At 33.6% G+C, this 10,055-nt stretch overlaps 1 protein-coding gene across 1 annotated transcript; it reads left to right on the top strand.

The window, feature by feature from the left end:
• The first annotated feature begins 759 nt into the window (after positions 1–759).
• Positions 760–1,886, top strand: LOC147866685 (protein MALE DISCOVERER 1-like). Its single transcript, XM_087317140.1, has one exon. It carries the CDS (start codon positions 894–896, stop codon positions 1,506–1,508), a length of 615 nt encoding a protein of 204 aa, XP_087173266.1. The 5' UTR covers positions 760–893; the 3' UTR covers positions 1,509–1,886.
• The last annotated feature ends 8,169 nt before the right edge of the window (positions 1,887–10,055 follow it).

The following is a 10,055-nucleotide window of genomic DNA, read 5'->3' on the forward strand; positions in this document are numbered from 1 at the left end:
TATACATATATGTCTTGTCTTGTCTTGTCTTGTTGTTCTATATTGTACCATCAAAGTCAAATTTTGAGAAATTCCAATTTTGGTCCACACCATGGGTTTGGCCCCATCCCATATATCATATTCAATAAAAAAGATTTATTCGGTTAGAAATATTTATAAAGGGAACAAGACATTCAAAATCTTTATTAGGCTACAAATATTTGTAAAGGGAACAAATTGTGATAGAAGTACATATATAAAAAATATTTATAAAGGCTAAGATTATTTGTAAGGATTGTACAAATAATATTAAACATTCAACTAGATTTGTATAGGTTTGTGGTTTTCTCATAATTTCGTAAGTGATTTGTGCACGGAAAAGAAACTTCTATATGGTTCTACCAAATTCTTATAAGATTTGTGATGTTTTTTCATCATTTCAGACCAAAGTCGACCAATATGGGTGTATTCCTACATGTGCTAGAAAAATAGACATGAGTCCATGTAGGTCAAGTATTAGCGTGCAAACTTGCAATTCACACTTGTCATCAAATAGAACCTTTACATAGTGCGGTGGTAAAAAAAAGGTAAAGTGGTCGACTCTTGGGATCATACAATGTGTGAAAAATGGGCGACAGTGGACCATAGTTATCAAATGCAAAGTATGAACCACGTTTTGGTTACAAGTTTTGGAAGGGTCTTCGTCTCTAGAAGACACTTTTATTGACCTTTTTAAGTAAAGTGAAGGAGTTCTTTGAGTATATAAAGACTAGACGAGACCCAAGGGGCATTATAATTAAGGGAAAACATAGAAGTTAAGGCCAAGCTCTTAATTTGTATCAAAGAGCCACTTAATTCTCATTTATTAATACATATATAAACCCTCCCATATCTACCAGACAGGTTTTGATTATATGGAGAATTTATCAATTAATACAATCCCCATGATGAGGACCATGGTGGCATCCTTGTTATCCATTGCCATGATGATATCTTCAGTGAAAGCATTGTGTTCCAATGATGAGACATTGGCCCTTCTTGCCTTTAAAGCCGGTGTGGTCACAGATCCCACGGGCACTTTAGCCAATTGGTCGATCGCATCGTCCGACCAATCTACAGACTGTTGCACATGGAATGGGATCGTTTGCAATGCCACCACAGGGTCGATCACCGCCATCAATCTCTCGAATTCGTCTCTCTCCGGCACCGTTGGATTCAACTCAACTACCTCTCTCTCCATCATTAGCTCATTGGACCTTTCGTACAACAACTTCTCAGGTTCGATCCCCGACGATCTCTCTAGCTTTACATCCCTCGAGTCTCTACTTTTGCAAAATAACTCGTTTGGAGGGATCATCCCAGTCACACTAATCTCATTGGCAACAAGTTTGACAACCATGGACCTATCGTCCAATCAACTCTCGGGCGAAATCCCGCAAGCAGCCCCATTCACAAACTTTCCCGCATCTTCGTACGCTGACAATGCCGGGCTCTGCGGGACACCGCTGCCCACATGCCAAGGATACTAACCTCTCCATTGCTTATGCTAGAAAGAGAGAGTGAGACTTATAGAAAGAAATGCCAACATAGAGCATATACTACTTGTTATTATACAAATAGATATATGTATGTATATGTTACCATATCCATACATCATATCTTCCATCATATTATACTTTGTTTTAAGAATGGCTATATATTGTATACATTATACCTTACTATCCTTCACTAGAATGATAAATTCTTTCTACTGTTATTGGTCCTTGCCCTTCTAAGAGGCAAACTATTCTCACTTCCAAATTAAGCCATACACTTTGAATAACATAGATAAATAAACTCTTGCTCACTTTTAGTGGGTTTGTATTTTAACTAAATCGTAGATAGACATAACTTATTGTTACTTAAAACTTTATTTGGCCTCTATCAAGCCAATGCTTTTACTAATGTCTCTCTCTTCTTTAATTAGTTTTTGAGGAAATAAAATGTAATGACTCCAACAATGGTTAGGTCAAAATGTGTTTTTTTGTTATCATCAACAACGTATTTAACATAATTATTATTGTTCATTTCGTCCAAACAAAACTTAAGGCATGTCTATACTTGTTCGTGACCGTAGTAAGCATCAACTTTCTAGTTCTTGTAAAGGCAAAATACATTTCTATTTTATCGATATTGGGTCTCATCAATATTGGATAAACCAATACATCTTCATAGTCATGACTCATCATCACATTGGCATTATTGAAATGCCCATGTAGCAAAGAGAAAGAACCCGTCATGTAGTTATGATTACACCCAAATGACATAGTACACCCGTGATGACCAAACATACCCATGGTTCTCAATTCACGCGTAACACAATTTCTATCTAGATATTTGCATCAACTCTCAATGAATTCAAAAGTGACGTAACGAGTGAAATTGTGGCCTTCGTTGTCCAACACTTCAAATACAAAACTAATTCATTTTGATGAGGTGGAAAGAGCGCACTAGGAAACTAACAATGCCAATTGACGTGTCACAAATATGGATATTTCCAAAGCTATCCATTGGGAATCCATTAATAGAGTTTGATATACACGAACAATGTCTAAGTGGGTCTTCCATTTGTAATTTTGTTGGCATGAAAACTCTAAGAGCAAGTCTCAAGTTTCTATACATAAAAAACTCCACACAAAAACAATTGGTGTAAACATGTCGTATTCATGGGGTAATATTGTCGTAATGAAGGTTCAATATTCTAATAATGAATAGTGGAGTTTGTAGAATGTTATCAATATTCGTAAGAGTGTTTTTCAACAACGAAATATTTCAAGAATAGATTTAAGTATTCTTGACAATGTGACTAGCACTTTGTAGAACCAATGAAAACATGTGTTGTTTCTTTAAGACAATTCTCATATTAACATGTATGAACGGTTATTATAATTTTTTCTAGAGTTTTGTATTAATCAATATTACAGTCTATATGAAAAAATAATGTTTTTTAAAGGCAAAATCTATCACAACCGAATTCTCATACCCAAATAGATTTCCATATAGGGTAGAGACTCACTAAGTTTTCTTTTATCTCAAAAATATTGTGAATTTCATGATCCAAGAAAAGATAATAGCCCCTTTTTCTACTTTATCTATACCTCTATCCTAATTTTGGACTAAGAGACATGCTATTGTAAAGGCATAAAAGTGATTATAGGCTCGCACTAGCCTACAATGATTGCCACTAGTTTATAGCTCTAGATACCTACTTACATTAAGTAGAAAGTAAGAGAGGATATGTACGCAGTCTCATATTCTTGAACTCGGCCGGGGGTGATTCCCCGTTTTCTTGTATAGTCTTTTGTAAGAATCTCTCCTAACTAATGGGAAAGTAACTAATGGGGAAAAAAAAACAGTGATTGTAGATAACATGTCATTTTCACAATTCATCTAGATATTGGCCCTAGTTTGGCTCAAACCAAATCGTTAAGTCAATGGTTTAACGATTTATCTTTTTGAATATAATGAAATGGTTTGTTTGGTTTCAAATGTTATTAAATGGCCTAGTTTCAGTTTGGTTTGGTTGTAAAACTAGGATTTATCTGGTTATAGGTTTAAGTGGCTCAATTTAGTGGTTTATTGGTGTTTTCTTGAATTTTCTTTTTTATTTAATAATTTAATTAATTTAACCAAAATGCTTGGTTAATTTAATAGTTTTTTTGTTTGTTTTTTTAATCAATTTGACTTAAATGGTTTGGTGCAGATTTGTGATTAAATGGTTCAATTTAGTTTCAACTTTTCCTTAAACGGTTCAGTGTCACCTTCCTTGTAAACAATTTGGTTTAAATGGCTTGATCTCAGCAATTTCGTTTAAATCATTTGGTAGTTCTTAACGGGTTCCTTTCAAATTTTATTATTTGTAGATCATTTGGTTTGGTTTGGTTTCAAAGCCAAGAAACCAAATCGGGCCCATAAGTAAAAGAATATGTGGTGCAAAATTGTTTTATGATTTATATTAGAATCAAGATAATATGGCGGAATTCAAGAACTTAGGCAATCCAAATTATTCATGAATGTCATTAAGGATGTTACCTTTTCCAAAGAAATCAATGACCGTTCAAAGTCTTAAGAAAACATGCCCTAGTGGAAACATGTTGAAATACTTTCACAACGACACAATAAATGAGACTCCGTATCATTCTTGCTCTTCCCAAATACCTAAATATGATTTTTATTTGCCAATAAACAACCATGACACTAATCAATTAACACTACTAAACCATATCATTGCTCAATGAGAATTGTGTTATGTCACATGAGATGTGGAATGGTAGATGTTGCATTGAAAGGGAAACAAATGGGAAATGTTGTGTAAAAAATAATAAAGAAAACAATGGAATATCAAGACGAGACAATGATCCTTAGATAAGTGTTGGAGGTACTTGACTTAGTGAAAAGGCATCCTTATTTGAATTGCACTCCAATTGTCTGCCTTATACAAGCATCAAAGAATTGGTTCCAAAGTGCTAGCTACCATAGTATGTGTATGTGATGGTGGCATAATATATGTTTCTTGCAATTATATCATGTGGTCATGTGCATTCTATTGTTCATGGTCAACGTACAATCATATATGTTTGGACTATGAAGAAAGTATACAACATAAGTGGGGATGTCGCATTGTTCATCATATTCGAATGATCTAAGGGGAAAATAGTGCTCTTTATTTAAGTATCCATGCAATGATTTCAATGCTCTCTCTTCCTAATCCTTAATGAGCATCACAATGCTCATGAAGAAGCTTCCTTTTAGACATGAATAGTAGTACTTGCTAATCAAGGTCAGATTCGTCCTTGGTGGATTATGTAAATGGCATGCCAAAGTGGTGTTACAACTTACACCATGCCATAATGGTTATTTCCACCTTGGCAACCCAACTCGAAAGGTACATGGTATTTTTTTGAAATTTTACATAGTGCAGGATGATAAACACATATTGGGGTAATGTGGTTGAATGTCTATGATGACATTTTTGTTGTACATATTGGAGTGTAAAGACACTCTACCTAACTAATGTGAAGTATCTATTTATAATAGTAGTAGTAGTAGTACTTGCTAATTGTTTTTTGAAGTTTTTTGTAAAGGTTTTATGAACTTATATAATGGAGAGTTATTGGAATATTGATTTCATATTTTTTTTTGGTTTGTGTGGTTTTGCACAACTATCAAATCACATTTTTGTTTGCTCATAGGCCCCCCTCCTCTTCCATGTAATGACCTTTATATTCATTTATTATTCCTTGTCTCTCCCTGCTCTCCCCTCTTACAAATCTTGAGCTAAGGTTGTTGTTTCACTCTCATCTCAGCATCATGACATTCTCCAAATCTTTTCGAGTTGTGATCCAACATATTGTGCATGTTCCACACCAAGTCCATGTTTGTTCACATGGGCATAGGGACTAATTTTAGTTCCACCACACCATAGAGGAGAAGGACAGAAAATTACACGTTTAGTTTTAGTGTTCAAACGAGTCATGTGATTTAAGATATTGGAACGTTCCTTTTTGTTGTTATGCTCCTTGACCATAATTAAAAAACAAAACAAGTGGTTCACACGGTAGTGCATGCATAATGCAAGATGCATTTAGGTCAGGGTGCATAAATTTGATTCTATAAGGTGGATGGAAATAGACATATTGGGTATACAAATCTTGAAGGATGATATGTTTTTGTTTTTAATATAGAAACAAAATTTATATCATGCACAAAAGGAATGTTGTATGTATGCATGCATGTATGCACATACATACATATGTATGTATAATGTATGTATGTGTGTATGTGTGTATGTATGTATCACATATTTGAATCAATTAAACCATAAACAATGCTAATACAATATACTATATCATAATCTATAGAAAAACTTGAAACTACCCCTTTATTTATGCTTAATTCCTAAAATGCCCTTAAATTTTGGTTGTATGCCCAAATGCTCTTTACTCTATCTAAAGTAATATCTTAGTCCCCTCAATAATTTGTGTTGTGTACACATTATATTGTTATTGGTATTAGTGTCTTTTATGTAATGCCTTGTTGTTCTATGTTATTTTTGTCTTGTCCATAGTACCTCATAATATTTTTTTCTATGGAATTATTAGCACTATTGCTTTAAGTGTCTTGCACATAATACCTCATTGATGTTGTAAAAAAGACCTCGTTGTTGCATTAAATTTGCTTTATCTTCAATACTTTGATGTTGTTGTTGGTGGTTATTGTTGTTGTCAATGTCTCTATCTTGTCAATCCCATTTGGTTTCTAATGATCAAATTCTAATAATGCAGTGCTTGTTGAGAATGTTCTTATCTTATCTCCTTTATCTTTTAGAAGCATTGAAACCCCAACAATTCAAAACACGTTTGCTTGAAAAAAGGCAACGTCTTGCCCATTCGTGCAAAACCCTAGGCTTGCATCGTGGAGAAGTGTTCTTGAGATGGAGGTATTGAAGCTTTTTGGATTATGGTAAACTAGGTCAACATAAGTGGGCTGGTGGGTGATGGTAGCTTTGGTGGTAGCCTAGTAGGGTGTGAAGGCTAGAGTAGCTAGATTCTATTTGCTCTTCCCAATAGAAAGACGTGTTACTTTAGGCTTCTCTGAACACAACTTGTCTACCACATGAGGTGTCTCCCTCATTGAGACTTTCCAAAGCATTATATGTTTCCCTTTTTCAAAGTAAATAGTAGGCACTAATATGGTTCATCTTCTCCACAACTACTATCATTGTGGCATTTGGTGCATAAATCCATGACACACAAGAACCAACTAGATGTTCTTTTCTTTCCCGTCTCGCAAAATGATTTTCATGTTGAACATTTGGAATGAAGTGCAATATTTTCCACACTACATATGATATGCAACAAGGGAAAATATATACAAATGACTAATTTTTAAGCAAGGAAATTTTTAAGGCCAATGTTAATTGTAGTCATGGGATTTTGCTAGGATTCTTGACAACCCAAGTAATTTGATGACACACTATTTAGTAACAAACAATGTTATTCTCGATTGATTGTTATTCGAAGTTATCGAGTAGTTGGGATCAATTATGAACCGTCCCCAACAAGAAGGATTTGATGTTTTGGTATACCTACCTAAATTCTATAAATAACGATCGATTGAGTTGCATAAACCTAAATTAATGCTTGGGAGCTTAATTAAAGAAAAAAATCATGTTACGGCTTGTAGAAAATGATGATTCGTAGCATTATGTTACTCCAACAACATCAAAGATAAGTGAAGAATATGATATAAGTAAAGGCACTCCTCCTTGACTTAATTGATAAGTATGCCAAATTGGCCTACACCATTCTCGATTGATCAGTTACCATATTTTATTTAACAAATTATGCTTTTCTTAAAGAATCACCCCTATCAAATGTAGATTTAGTAGTAAGTTAGTCATGCCATGTTAATGAAAACAACATGTATTTTCTAATGTGACCTCATACAAAACTTCGATGGATGGCACGTTGTGCATACGAGAGATTGGAATGTCATTTTTGAAGTGCATTGGCTAGCTGAACCTTCACGTTTAGAATGGGCTATTCTTTAGTGAGACGGGCTTTGTATAATACAAACAATGGATTGACCACATGGCCGTGATAGAATGACAATATGTTGGTTCATTGCAAACCAAGTATATAATCCAATATATCTTCTTTCATTTGTGGACTTTGATTATGTTTGTTGTGGTTCAAGCCTCAACTTATGACACACTCTTTTAGATAGTGAGCCCCAAGATGTATTCGAAAGATTACAAGTACATATTTACAACAATAGAACATTCATCGGGCAAGAAATAGGGAAGTCCTATAAATGTCATGCTTAACATTGAAATCAATAAGAATGTATATTGGATAAGTGCACTCTCAAGTCGGTAATGTAGCAAAGAAACAAATATTCAGACAATGAAATTTCTTGCAACACAATGACATCATAATTGTTTGTCTGTTGTAAACATTCATCTGGATGAGCAACTTTAACTCGAACAAGGAAACATTAGGTACATTTTGTGGGATGAACCAAGAATTTTGTCAATGATCACGGACACAAACTTCTAGGTAAACAAGTTGGATTTTATACTTCATGTACATCCAAATCACGAAGTGTGTCCGATTCAAACGGAAACAAAGACAAATGAACAAAAGATGGACTAAATTGATCAGAAATAGATATGGTTTATCAATATACCTTCTTGGATGTATCTTCCTCCAGAAATAGAGAGAGAAAGAGAGAGAGAGAGAGAGAGAGAGAGAGAGAGAGAGAGAGAGAGATCACTCACAAAAACATTAAAAAAGCAACAACTTGACGCATATATCTTTTTTCTTTGAAATATGAGGATTTTGTTTGTTTACAAGTTATTAGAAATAACAGGTGCCCTCTTTGTTACTTGGTCAATTTAATCTTTGTTTTGTTCTTTTGAATGTTAGGAAATCAAATCTTTTGTATTATATATGTAAAGCAAAACCCATATCTTCTGTGGATATGAATAAATCGATCCCAACTTGTCTGTATAGCATAAAGAAATCTGTATGATGTACATGCACAAGTGTCTCTGTTTTTATGAGAACTTACAAAAGAAAACAAAATTTGCTTTTAACTGATTTTATTTTATTTGCTAGCTCATTCGAGAGAGTTCAATCGCAACTTCTCAATTTTCTATGAAATATTATACCCCATTCAAGAACAAGTTCCTCTATTTTTTTCTTCTCAGCCAGCGTAATAAAAGAAATCAAATTGATTTTAGCTTTTTGGGCTCTTTACTTGTGGAAGACCAAGAATCAATTGCTTTTTAGATTTTTCTTCCTTCTTTGTGTCATTATGCCTTAAAGAATTATTGATTCAAGAAAATTTCAATTTTAACTCTTCTATATTCCTCGTGTCTTCAATGTGCCAACATATGTAAAATGAAATTGGAAGAAAATGTTGCTTTATGGTATTTTAATTTCAGTAAAAAGAAAACCATAACAATTTTCAATATCTTATTTCTTTGGTATAATTCTGTAGAATGTTAAACATATTGTGATTAATGAGAAGGTAAGAAAAAATAAAAAAGAAACCTTAAAAGCTGTTTCCAGCCCATCGCAAAAACCTGACGTTAAAGATTCTGTTATCAGAGTCAAAGCTTCAGATAAACAATGGGCTCATGGAGATGAGATTCATCAAACAGTTTTTTATGCTTTTTGAAGAAACCTTGAGTTTTGAACTCCTTATCACTGCCAGACAACTGATAAAGGTATCTATATCACTTGAATTGAACAATGGCAATGACAAAGAAAGATGAAATTTTACACACATATGGATAAGGTCAGATAATTACTCGAGAGAGATGATTGTGTATGTATGTATGATGGGTTCATAGATTAAATTATTATCCAACCTTTTCTTGAGTAAATGCCATTTTGGACAATGGAGGCCATTGTTTTTCTCAATGCTTGCACGCTGTTGTACGCTGTGAAAGAGTTAAGGAAGTTTTAAGAAAAATGAGTTTGAAGTTATCATCAATTTTCCTTCTGAAAGATAAGGGAGCATAAACAGTAATGAGGTTTACAAATTACAACAATAATTAGTTTAGAATCATTAAAAAAACAGAAAAGAAACTTTTCATTTCACTCAATTTTGTGTGCAACAGTGTAAAACAAACAAAAGATGAGATGATACAGAAACTTAAACTTAAATTCTATGTTTAAAAGCGCGAAACATATTTTTGCTTCTTCGGAACAAAAATTGTGAGCAAGAAAGTAGGATAGCATGGTAGTAATCATACTGCTCACACATTGCAAGTATAAAAAGATAGCCCATTGGAAAAGCATGCATTTTCATTTGAACAACATTGCCAAAAGCAAAGTAGTCTTAACATTATTTTCACACATTCAGGTATTATAGACTTATTGTGGAAGCACATTTTCCCTGTTTTTTTAGACAAAAATGTGAGCAAGATAAATTTTAGCAAGTAATTGATGAAAAGGAAGAATCAATATTGAAAAATGGCATTTAATTTGCTCAAAATACAACATTAATGTAAATGATGCTGCAAA

The sequence above is a fragment of the Azolla caroliniana genome, unplaced genomic scaffold (genome assembly GCF_043228905.1).
Source record: "Azolla caroliniana isolate FFs.n. ecotype wild unplaced genomic scaffold, voAzoCaro1.0.p SCAF_3, whole genome shotgun sequence".
In the NCBI taxonomy this organism is placed as follows: Eukaryota; Viridiplantae; Streptophyta; class Polypodiopsida; order Salviniales; family Salviniaceae; genus Azolla; species Azolla caroliniana.

Excerpts from the sequence above, each read along its gene's own strand:
- LOC147866685 (XM_087317140.1), top strand. The coding sequence starts at position 894 with ATGGAGAATTTATCAATTAATACAATCCCCATGATGAGGACCATGGTG.